This window comes from Anastrepha ludens, chromosome Y (genome assembly GCF_028408465.1).
Source record: "Anastrepha ludens isolate Willacy chromosome Y, idAnaLude1.1, whole genome shotgun sequence".
NCBI classification, from domain to species: domain Eukaryota; kingdom Metazoa; phylum Arthropoda; class Insecta; order Diptera; family Tephritidae; genus Anastrepha; species Anastrepha ludens.
Genome location: NC_071504.1, coordinates 2,648,137 through 2,661,053, shown reverse-complemented (window position 1 = coordinate 2,661,053; position 12,917 = coordinate 2,648,137). Strand labels below are relative to the sequence as shown.

Sequence of the window (12,917 nt, the reverse complement as noted above, 5' to 3'; positions counted from 1 at the left end):
TAAAGTGAAAGTAACCTCGCCGAACAACGTTTAACACGGTAAACGTTTTAACTGTTCGGCGGGGAAATGCCAGGGTTAACGGTCTTCACCTTGCAGCGACTGGAAACGGTGGTTAGCAACAGTCGGAACGGTAGGCGCAGTTACCATTAGGGTGGCTAAAAAATGTATATTTAATATTAAGGTGTGGCCTAAAGATGCCGGCCCCCTTGCGATAAGCAATGATTGTTTTAGGACGGAGGTGTCGGCCAACGTTCGGTATATTGGTGAGACATCGGAGGCTGCTGGTGCCGTCTGAAATGCTGTAAAGATGAAATTTTATGTACGTGGATTTATTATTGCACACGAAAAGAAGTAAATTTTATTATTTCAAATTTATTGATTTGTAATTTGTATTATACAAAATAAAAAATGTTTAGTTTAACGGGCAGACCCCGGACAGTACCCAGCCAAATATAGAACTCTGCGCCATTATGGCGCTGAGAGAGCGGGGTAGGGTCTCCTGTGTCATCACGCTGGAGTAAAGTTCCGCTCCTGTCACTAGGCGGATAGGAGTGGATTCAAAGAATTTGGAGTCCGCCAGTCTCATGTGCACGTAAGGCGCCGCTATACCCGGGTCGACGCTTCGGAAGGGGGTGACGCGCTGGAATCCCGGTACCACCGCAGCATGTGTGACAACGCGCTTCATATTGCCGTTCCTTCCGCGAATCGTTATCACGCATCCCTTTGGCCTCCTACCTGGGTACTTAATAAACCTAGGTCCCTTGCGAGGCCGCTTGCGATGATTGTAACAGGTAGGCACGCGACGATGAGGGCGCGCACCAGGTGAAGGCGTCCCCCAGCCTCGATTTTAATGACGGCGGTCGGCATGATCGTCGCCACTGGGGATAGCGCCTGTCCCGGAATGAGATCGCCTGCGCGGAATGCGGGTGGTAATGCTCGCTGGCGAGGTCTAGTCGCCAGTCGAGCATTGCGTCTTGGACGTTGGCGCACTAACGTCGTTCGCGTGCGTGGTGGAAAAGGCCTAGTTTCCGCTCCACGCTCGCGCCGACGTTCGTGCTATAGCTGGGGTCGAATAGGCCTGGTCTCCGATCTCCTGTTTACCCTGGTATGGAAAGGCCTTGTTTCCGCTTCACGCTCGCGCCGACGTTCGTGCTGTAGTTGGGGTCGAAGAGGCCTGGTCTCCGATCCCCTGTCTATGGTAGTACGGAAAGGCCTGGTTCCCGCTGCGGCCACAACTGGCCGAAAAGGCCTAGTTTCCGCTCCAGCCGTGGTTTGATCGGGAATCGATGTCTCCGAGAAATCGTCCGACGCATTAACTGACACCGCGTCGCTATCTTCCTCAGCGACTTGCTGGCTCCACGAGCGCCGTTCCTCCGGAATATGCAGCATAGTGTGATGGTGATCGCCGCATCGTCTGCACCTTCCCTCGCTTGTGCAATTGCGCGACTTGTGGGCCATAGATAAGCAGTTGGCGCAATAGTGGCCCAGAAGCGCTTCCCGAAGCCGCTCAATCGGGCTGTTTCCCCGGAAGACGGGGCAGAGACGTATTGGGTGGATTGCGTCACACAAACGGCACGCTGTCGAGTATCGTTGGGGGTAGCGACTAGCCCTTTTCTTCATAACGCTGTAGCGAGTCATATTATCGTAATCGGAGGGTGGCGAAATATTTTTAATTAGTTGTTTTTTTTTTTAAAACGAAAATTTGTAGTGTACACGGCTTTATAATTAGTTGTTTAATTAGCTTTAGTGTATTATATTGGTAGTGGTGCATTTGGCTGGTCAGTGCAGTGCTGATCACAGCGAAGGAGAGGACAAAATAAAATAATATATATATTTTTTGTTAACTAAATATGCACTAGGCATTTTAGTTTTTTTTTGTTATTTGGCCAGGAGAAATTTTCATAGCCTTATGAGACACCCTGCCACCCAAAAAAAATAAAAATGTACCTAATTGGGTACAATCGCAAATTAATGTGATTTTAATATGTATGTTCACCGCGAGAGGGTGGGTACATACTAATGGTCACTGCAATATTCGCCGCATAGAAGGATCGTGTCTTGGCTATGTGTGGATCGTAACCAAGTACAAGGTGTCCTGCCGTGGTGTGCGTGATATATATTTTTTCCCTTTTGTTCTTATTATATTTTGTCTATAATAAGAACAAAATGATAAGCAAAAAAATTATATGTATGTATATATAAATATAATTTTGTATAGCATTTGCATACATATGTACGTGCATGATGTTAGAAAAAACTAATAGTTTGCGTTACTTTACGCAAACTATCCCTGGAATGTTGAACCCATTTATATCATTCCTGTAGGGTATTTTTGTTTTTGTTTCTTAATCCCTAATTTCCTTAATGGCTGACCTCGACCCATTTCCTTTTCACATTTTCACATGTGTATACGGGGCGTCGGCTACGGGTTTTTTTGTTTGTGACAAACGTGAGTGAAAATAGTGAATTCGTCAAAAGAATAATAAGTGAGAAATAGTGTGACTTTAAATAATTAAAAGTGCTTAACAATGTGCAAATTTTAAGACGAAATTTAGTAATTGCAATTATATTTTCCATATAAACTCGCGAACGCAAGAAAAAATTGAAATGTCTGACAAACCAAAGCGTCCTCTTTCCGCATATATGTTGTGGCTCAACGCTGCACGCGAGCAGATTAAGCGCGAAAATCCAGGCATTAAAGTAACCGAAGTGGCGAAAAAAGGTGGAGAGTTATGGCGTTCAATGAAGGACAAGTCGGAATGGGAAGCAAAGGCAGCTAAAGCCAAGGAAGATTTTGATGAAGCGGTGAGAGAATTTGAGGCCCATGGAGGCAGCTGCCGAATTTATATTCATATAATCAGCTGGATTGAAAACACGTTTGCACAAAGTTTGAAGTCACTCACATCAAAGGTAAAACAAAAATAATATGCGTCATTTTCGATCGTTTACACATGCATTTATCGTATGAAAAGTATTTAGTTGTAGTGAAAGTAACAAAATAGAAACTTTGCATTTAATTTAATATAATAAAATTAAATAAATATTGATCAAAATGCATAGTTATAAGTAAATGTTCTGAGAAGTCGTGAAAAGAAAAAATAAAAATTAATATATGTGATAAAAAAATAATAAGTGACAAATGTGTGAGTGAGTAGTGTTAGAACTTGACGTTCCTCTGCCCAGGGAAAAATCGGGCTAGAATTTAGTATAATGCCGATCGCTTTGGAAAAAACGGTAAAAAGGGGGTGATAGAGGGGTGTATCCCCATCTTAAAACTGAAAACAGAACCTGCCGGAGGCTTATAGTTTTTAAGTAATTTAATGTTAAAGTTCTATAATTTAGCGAAAAGTTGGTGTTGCCATACACCTGAAATGAAAACGAAGTTCGCACGCAGGGATGTTCAGTGGAAGGTTCATTGTAAAACTGCAGTATTTTTTGCTGTAATTTAAAGTTGAGAAATGAATTTGAAAATAAAAACATACAACTCATTTAAACTTAAAAACAATGATATTAAGCGTATCACAAAAAATAATAAGGCTGGAGTTTAGAACAGTGCCGATCTTGGAATTTCTGGCAAACTATAATGTTTTTTTTAATGAAACTTGGTGGAGATGTTAGTGAGGTGTTAAGGAACACTCTTTATAACTTTAAATTAATCGGGAAATAATAATTTTTTAATTATTTACATTCAAAATGCCCTTGGGAACATCAGTATAATTTGCCACATTACACTCTATATTTTTTAACATTTCACTATAAATCACCAAATATACACTCACACGCGTGTTTTTACCGATTTTTATGCTAATATTTTAATTATATCTATTAAAATTAAATGCAAATACATTTGCCTATGCAATCACATTCCAATTTTAAGCGCGAATAAGAAGAAGATTGGAATGCCAACAGTATGGTGTTGCCGGATGCCTGCAAATGAAAACAAAAAATAAGTTCTTAAGTTTAGTCTTAATCATGGGGGTCGGGGTTATTGTGCCTCCTTATTACATCCACGCTTATGACGTTTTAATTTTGGGTTCAATGGTTTTAACACAGAAAGGAGTTTTACGCAAAAATACTGTGGATTGCGTAGCCGGAGTTGGACTGATGAGGGTTATTTTTTTGAAGCGCGGCCGAAGGCCGCCCACGCAAAAAGGAGTTCTACGCAAAAATACTGTGGATTGCGTAGCCGGAGTTGGACTGATGAGGGTTATTTTTTTGAAGCGCGGCCGAAGGCCGCCCACGCGAAAGGGAGTTCTACGCAAAAATACTGTGGATTGCGTAGCCGGAGTTGGACTGATGAGGGTTATTTTTTTGAAGCGCGGCCGAAGGCCGCCCACGCGAAAAGGAGTTCTACGCAAAAATACTGTGGATTGCGTAGCCGGAGTTGGACTGATGAGGGTTATTTTTTTGAAGCGCGGCCGAAGGCCGCCCACGCGAAAAGGAGTTCTATGCAAAAATACTGTGGATTGCGTAGCCGGAGTTGGACTGATGAGGGTTATTTTTTTGAAGTGCGGCCGAAGGCCGCCCACGCGAAAAGGAGTTCTACGCAAAAATACTGTGGATTGCGTAGCCGGAGTTGGACTGATGAGGGTTATTTTTTTGAAGCGCGGCCGAAGGCCGCCTACGCGATAAAGAGTTCCACGCAAAAATACTGTGTTAATCAATTTAATTACTTTATTATTTTTTGTGATACGCTTAATATCATTGTTTTTAAGTTTAAATGAGTTGTATGTTTTTATTTTCAAATTCATTTCTCAACTTTAAATTACAGCAAAAAATACTGCAGTTTTACAATGAACCTTCCACTGAACATCCCTGCGTGCGAACTTCGTTTTCATTTCAGGTGTATGGCAACACCAACTTTTCGCTAAATTATAGAACTTTAACATTAAATTACTTAAAAACTATAAGCCTCCGGCAGGTTCTGTTTTCAGTTTTAAGATGGGGATACACCCCTCTATCACCCCCTTTTTACCGTTTTTTCCAAAGCGATCGGCATTATACTAAATTCTAGCCAAATAACCCTCATCAGTCCAACTCCGGCTAGGCAATCCACAGTATTTTTGCGTAGTACTCCTTTTCGCGTAGGAATTTTACGTGAAGCTGAACTGTATTTCGAAAATCATATCGATATTGTATTTATATATATTTATGAACTCAATATATACACCTTAGAGGTTGTAAACCCCCATTCCCTCATTATTCTAACAAAAAAGAGTGTGGAAATTATGTTCCTATGTTGCTTCGTTTTCAATCGCATTCTATTTTTTTATTATTTTTTGCTTCTGGCAGCACTCCATTCAGCCATGCTTTTCAGTTATTGTAAATTTAGCTGGGGCGTCAAGTGTTTGCAAGTTATAAATGCAATGTAAATTGTTAATTTATGGTATATATCAATAAAAAGAGTTAAAAACGTGTGTGTATGTTAATGTAGTTTGAATATTTATTAAAATAAATGTGATAAGTGCACTTATTGTATCAAAATTTGGTGAAGGTAAAAGACAAATTTTATCAACAAATAACTTAAAAACTATTATTAACTGAATAGTGTTGGTGCTAGTTTTATCAAAATAAGCGCGAAATCAACATCTCCTGTGAATTTCATTGGAAAATTCGTAATATTTCTCTCAAAACAAGTGAGGGGATACTGCATGGAGTCGGAGCCCCTTTCGGTTTTGCGTGTGAATAAAGGCTAGATAACAAGTGCGTAAAAATTCCACAGGTGCGCGTTACCAATGACGGCAATTTAGTGAATCGACCACCCACAAGAAATCCTTGGACCACGGCAAAGAAGGAGCGCCATCAGAATTTACGTATGGAGCTCGCATTTGGATCATCATGGAACGAAATATTATATCTTAATTAAATTTTTATTTATATTAAAGGTGAGATTTTAAAATATATGAATGTATATAATTAGTGCTTAATGAATTTTATAATTAATTCTGTGTATTATAGGCATCATCAACATATGTGACCATTGTGAACGCTGAAAAGGAGCAGTTTGCTGCAGCGCAGAAAAAACTGAAGTGACTACGACCATCCCATGTTGAAGCTATCTGGGATATCGCCAACTGGAAGGATATCTTTAATCACCTCGTTGGCGCTGCTAAGAGGTAAATATGTTAATACGTGAATATGACTGTAAAAGTAAGAATGTGCCTTTTTAGATGTTTGTGTCATCCAAGCTTTAATTGACCTAGAGAAAAATGGGGAAAATTGTAACGCACGAATTGCATCCCGGTAGGAAAGCTCGCGCGGTTACCGACCACAACCAACTGGTGTATCCACTACATGGCTTACTTCCATATGAACACACAAATCCGCGAACAGACGCAGGCCTTTAACTGTAGTTTTTGCGTTACATATTCAAAAGTGTTTGTTACTATAATTCGGATTATGTTATCGTTTTTCAAACATTCTCCTTTATGTACAAAATAATGTGGTTTACTTTCGCAGTTTTTCTCATTAGGGTTGTGCAATTTATTGGCCCCTATTATGAGTTGTATTCGATCTTCGATATTCGCTGGTTGTCGAAGATCGAAAATCGAATGTCAATTTGGTATTATGAGCGGTGCAACCCTATCGAAATTTTCGTTGTTTACCGAATTTAGAGTCGAATGCAATTTTGCTTTCGATCGTGTAGCGTATAGTGGGAAAACTTGTTAAAGTGTAAGTTGTTTGCGATTATTTATGGTTTTATAGTAACCAAATATTAAATATATACTAATTTTGTTAATATTATGCAGGGCGAAAGTCGTGAGTACCAAACAACAATTAGAAAGGCGAATCCACAATTCGCAAAAGGGATTTGCACCAAACTTCAAGCAGCAAAAAAATGGGAGGAATTTACAACGGAGCTGAATTGTTTGGGCCCACCAGTGAGAACGGCAGCAAAATGGATTAAGCTTAATAATGGTTTTTTTTTTTTGTGATGTTTATAGAAACACATTTTCATATTTTTTTCGAATGACGAATAATTGAATAAAGAAAATTTATAACAAAAATAAAACAGAAAGTGTGGTGTAAAGGTTTCTATTTAATACTTTTTAGATTTTTCTATAATATTCTCAAAATTTCATTTCTTATGTTTTCTAATTCTCCGTTATTTGACTCCACTTCAATATCTTCAGCATCATCGTACACATTGGGTTGAGCAAGTCCTAGCATACCTTCATTACCAATACTCAATTGGTACGATCCCTGAGCACAAACTCGCAGAACTGTGGCTAGCTTTAAAATATTTGGAATCAATTTGGCTCGGGTGTACTGCTGCAACTGGTTTTCTGTACTGGACAGTAGGTTCATAAACGGCTCTTTAGATAATCTAAAGTTCTTTAAAAATCTGTAAAGAAATTTCTGTAATATTAAGTACGTCAACACATTTTGAAAATTCTAAATTTACTCAGTGGAAGCCATTTCTAGGTGGTTGGATGCGTCCCTCAACTGTTTTCTACTTCTAGCTAGTTCTACTAATCTTTCATCGTCCGATGAATCGTCGAACCACAACTCCGTTGTACTCATTTTCACAAAAAATACTTTTTCTACCTTTTAAAAATAATGTTAGCAAAGAATTTCAACACAATCGGTTTTTCTTTTATTTTGATTTGCTGTATCAGCTGAGAAAAAATTATCTATTGTAAATGCGTCGAGCGATCGAAATTCACAATAGTCCTATTCTTCAACGAATGAGCACCATAATACCAAATGAAAATTCGTTCGATCAGCACTTTCGACAACAGTCGAAGATCGAATGTTGCTGATAATAGGGGCCATTATGTTTTGTAGTTTTAGAAAACTGTGATAAAAAATTTACAAATTGTTGTAGTTAAATTCCAAGATATAATTATATGGGGCTAATATAATAATTTCACTTTTCCCTAATATGGTTTTTGTACCAGTGAAATAAAATTTATGTAAATAGCATTGTCGTAATGTAATATTATATTTGTGTATTTTACACGTATATTAATGCTAATGGAATATCTGGGACTATGTTGTATGTGCATAAGTATAAAGGCGAAATTCAATAAACTGAATATAATCAATGAAATTAAGAAAAAATATTTTTGTTCATTTCTTAGCAACTTTAGTTTTCTACAACAAACTTCAGGTAGGGAATTGCTAAAATAATGGGAAATCAAAACAGTGAATTCAAATATTCCTACAGATAATAAAATAAATTTAAAAGTTTTTGAGAATGTCGATGCAATTGCATCCCTCGTAGGTTGTAGGTGTTGTAGTAGCTTCTTAGGTTTGCTAGGGTATAACCAGAGAATGTTAATGCAATGAGAAGGAGCAAATGTTAAACGAGCTTTTTTCGAGTTCTAATTTGTAGATTCATAATAAGGTCATTTCAAATTCAACTTTGCTCACGAGTGGCGAATTGCAGATATTTACCACGCGAGTGACGCGAGTGGAGGGTTTCTATATTTACTTACCACGCTAGGACAGAAATTCAGATTTTTTCTGCGTTTACCATACTACTGAGGAAGTTCATAAGATTTTTCGGCACACTACTAAGGAAATCGAAGCGAATAAATTTGCGATTAAGAAGGCCGTGCGGCAGTTAGTTTGTGGTGCAGAAGCTAAAGTCGGCGGAGTTATTCGTTTTGTTTTTTTGGCACGTATTTAATTCAGGTTCAAGTCCTGAAGTCATATTTTTTTTTCTTGCACATTTTATTTTACAATTCAAACCAGGAAAGTTTGGTAAAATTTTTGAGTTTATTTTAATTAAAATTTCTTTAAAATACTGTTTTTTTTTGTATTTTATAAATGGAAATTTCTTTTCGGTATAAAATAGTTCATACTGGATATGACCTGATTTTTATATAAATCAATCAAAACAGAAAATATGTACATATGTCTATAATCTATTTCATCAAATCCAAATTATATTGATGAGAAAATATCATTCTAATATCTGTCCAGAAAGCCAAACGCGCAAACACACATACACATAGTAGAAAAAGTCTGCGTTCACCTATGCAAATATTCTTTGCATTAGAAAAAGTTCAAAACAATAAATATTTCAAAATTTTGTTTTAATGAGTTTTATTAAGTTCACTTAAACGTAACTATCACACATATTTCGCTACCAATAACAAAATCAAATTTAAAATGAGATCACATAAAATTAAAAAGGCCATTTAAACTAAACGGAAAAAGTTTGCGTTCACTTCAATAATAATAAAATAAAAGGCTTAAGATCATAGAAATGTTTTAAAATTAATAGCTAGTTGGATATCCCCGGCTTTTTATGACTTCTAGGAGGCGTCTTTTCATTGATCCAACTAGGTTGGCTGTTATTTCTGGTCTTATGGGTTCCCATTCCTCGTTTAGCGCGTTCTTAAGCATTTCCTTGCTAGTTATTGTACGCTCTCGTATTTTTTTTTTCTAGAACGTCCCATAAGTGCTCAAAGGGGTTAAGGTCAGGTGATTGTGGGGGTGTGCGAAGTTGTTTTGGAACATTATACAACAACCACAACCCAACAATCTCTGCTGTGTGTTTCGGGTCGTTGTCCTGTCGGAAAACAAATCTTTCACCGAGTCCCAGTTTGATTGCACTTTCTCTCAAATTCGTTTTTAAAATATCGAGATAATCATGTCTGTTCATTATCGACTCAAAAAACTGCATATTTCCAACGCCCGAACTAGCCATACACCCCCATATCATGGCACCTCCTCCCCCATGCTTTACCGTAGGTACCAGATTTTGCTTTCCAGGTGCCGTTCCGTTTTTCCTCCAAATAATTTTACGACTTTTTATCCCGAAAATGCAAAACTTGCCCTCATCTGAAAAAATCACACTATTACAAAACTCAGGTGGCTTGTTTATGTATTCCTTGGCGAAAGCCATCCGCTTAAGTCGATTTACTCGCGATATGAAGGGGTTTTTTCGGGCCACTTTGCCGTGAAATCCGATTCTTTTTCGAATTTTTCTTACTGTATCTGGATGTACTATCTTTTGGTATTTTACTTCTATGTCTTTTGAAATCCGGCTTGCTGTTAGTCGTGGATTAGAATTCACAAGAATAGTTATGTTGCGTTCTTCTCTTTCCGTCAGTTTTTTTGGACGCCCAGAACGAGGCTTAGACTCCAAACAATTCGTTTGCTTGAAGTTGTTTATCACTCTTTGGACTGAGGAGTATTGCCTCCCAACAATTTTCGCGATTTCCCGATAGCTCTTACTATTTTGCCACAAACTTACAATGATTTTCCTTTCACCAATATCTATTTCTTTTCGCCTTTGGTCCATAGTAACAAAAAATGTATTTCTAATACCAATTTTCCCCTCTTTAGATTTGTTCTTAACCGCGTCAACTACATGAATGATTTAAAATTTAATTTAACGTAATTGCCATGCAAATAATCGTCACTATTCGAAATGAACGCACACTTTTTCTGCTTAGCCTATTTAAGTAACTGTACTACAATCCCGTTATCTGAACACGACGCAGCTCAAACTCCAAAAAATTTTGTTCATAACCTCTATGAATAATTTTCTTTGAAATAAGTGAAAAGAAATAACTGAGAGTTTTAAGATAAACACGTTAAATTATTTTAATACTTTATAACAGTGGGTGAACGCAGACTTTTTCTGCCATGTGTACATATGTATGCATATAAAACTTTCAACTAACGCAGAATATGTGCATATAAAACTGCGAATCGAATAAATGAGTGATTTAGAAAAGTTCGTTGGTGATTATAGATTAGCGCAATCGTGAAAGACGTGTTGTGTGTGCGGTACATAGTCTCAATTTTGACTCAGGTTCAAATCCTGTACGCGGTTTTTTGTTCGATATTTCATTTTTTATATTTGGTTTAATTAGAATTGATTTAAAATAGTGTATTCAGGTTTTTCTAATACCTGTTATTTAGAAATTTATTTTCTATATAACATTATTCATACTTCTTTTGAATTAATTTATATCTAAAACAGCCATAAAGGCAATCATATGAATATGCATTCCTATATTTAATCTCTTCAGTCAAATCTGAACTACTTACATACACATATTGATGAGAAAATATTCTAATATCCATGGATGCATCCAGAAAGCCAAACGCGCATACACGCATATGTATACAAATATATACAAACTTTCAACGAACGCAAAATGTATGCATATAAAAAACAGCAACTGCGACCGTCTTCTTGTCCGTCAGTGAAAAGATGGGATATGTATACCCTATGAGCAAAAAGAACCGGGAAGGTGATGTTGACTGTTTCCTTCGATTGCCAAGGCATAGTCCACCATGAGTACCTTCCATGAGGTCAGACAGTCAATAGAAAATATTATTTATCCGTTTTGAAACCTTAGAGAGAAGCTGTGTGTTGGAAACCCCCGGAAATGTGAGCAAACAATTCTCAGATTTTGCATGATGATAACGCGCCATCGCACTGATCAAAGAGAATACAAATCGACCTGCCGGGGGTGTTTGGAGGACTGGGTTAAACGTTGGCACATGTGTGTTGCTTCAGACGGGTCAAATTTTGAAGGAGATAATATAAATTTGCCTTAAATTTAACTCTGTTTTGTTTAATTTAAACATTCCCGGTACTTTCTGATCATAAGGTACATATATGCGGCTTTGCGGACAGCAATGTGTGATTCGCTGTAAGTCGCATTAACTCTCGACTGTCGCACAGTTAGAAGACATATTTACATACATATAAGGGTGCATACATACATACGGAGGAGCGGCCACTCGACATGACAAAAATTTAAGATTTATCAAATATTGGCAAATAATTCCACGCGAAATATTCCAATATTGACTATTTTCGAATGGTCGCGAAAATTGGCATATGGCGGGTCGTTTTATGAATGAAATTGAAATATGAGCTCGAACTTATGAATGAACTTTTTGTTTTTGTTCTAAATTGTTCAGCGCCGTCGCTGATAGAATCATGGCCGCTGCGACTGCGTCTACGAATGTATTTTGTTTTTGTAGTCGCTAGGCTTAGATTTTAGCTTTGGGCGACATGCGCATGTGAGGTATGTGTTTTTGTTGTGTTCTAGAACATTTTAGAATGTGTGGTGGCAAAGCGGCCATCGCGTTATGCTTGCTGTTGCTTTTGCGTCTATCAAAGTACAGGTATCCCTCGAATAACGCGATAGTTACGTTCCAGAAGAATTGCGCGTTATGTAATTCCGCGTTATCTAAAACATAGTTTTCATATAAATTTGGGGGTTATGTTCCAATAGGTTTTTTTTAAATAAAATACATACAAAATAACAGATGCACATATATTTCAACTCAATACTAAAGTTCAGACTTTCTTACACAATTAAAAACACAAAACAAAAAATTTTAAAATAAACTAAAACAAATTAAAGGTTTATTAAAAACTTTATTGTTATTCTTCAAACTTCATATGGTAATTAATCTGTTTCACTGTCTTCAAAGATCTTTGCACGTGGGCGTTTTGGGGGAGCCATAGCTTCATTAGAAGATATTTCTTCAACATAGTTTTCGCTATTGGATAAGAAACTAGTTGTGGGACCTTGCGGTTCTTCTACTGGTTTTATAATTGCGAAATCTGTTATCAGTTTTTGGTGGGTGGTTTTTTTAAGCTCCTTTTCAATTTCGTTATAAGGTGCTAGATTAATATCTATTCTATCTATCTAAGGCAAAAAAGGGTAATTCCCGGTTTACATTAAAAATACATTACATATTATAAATATGTGGTACGCAAATTAGTGTTACCAGATTTTATAATTATGTATTTTCCCCTTCGCGTTATATAATCCTAAATTTCGCGTTGTACTGAAACCTAATTTTTCCAAATCGCGTTATATCGAAACCACGTTGTATAAGACCGCGTTATACAAGGGATACCTGTATTGTGTTTTTGTAAGTACAATATTAGGAATATCGACTGGTGAAAGACAAAAGTACACGGAAGC

At 37.3% G+C, this 12,917-nt stretch overlaps 1 protein-coding gene across 1 annotated transcript in view; it reads left to right on the top strand.

Moving 5' to 3' along the window:
- The first annotated feature begins 2,588 nt into the window (after positions 1 to 2,588).
- Positions 2,589 to 12,917, top strand: part of LOC128870544 (high mobility group protein D-like) — a 51,772-nt gene continuing 41,443 nt past the window's right edge. Inside the window, exon 1 of the mRNA XM_054113199.1 lies at positions 2,589 to 2,910. Within this exon, the coding sequence (XP_053969174.1) occupies positions 2,608 to 2,910 (303 nt within the window). The 5' untranslated portion in view covers positions 2,589 to 2,607. The remainder of the gene's footprint in view (positions 2,911 to 12,917) is intronic.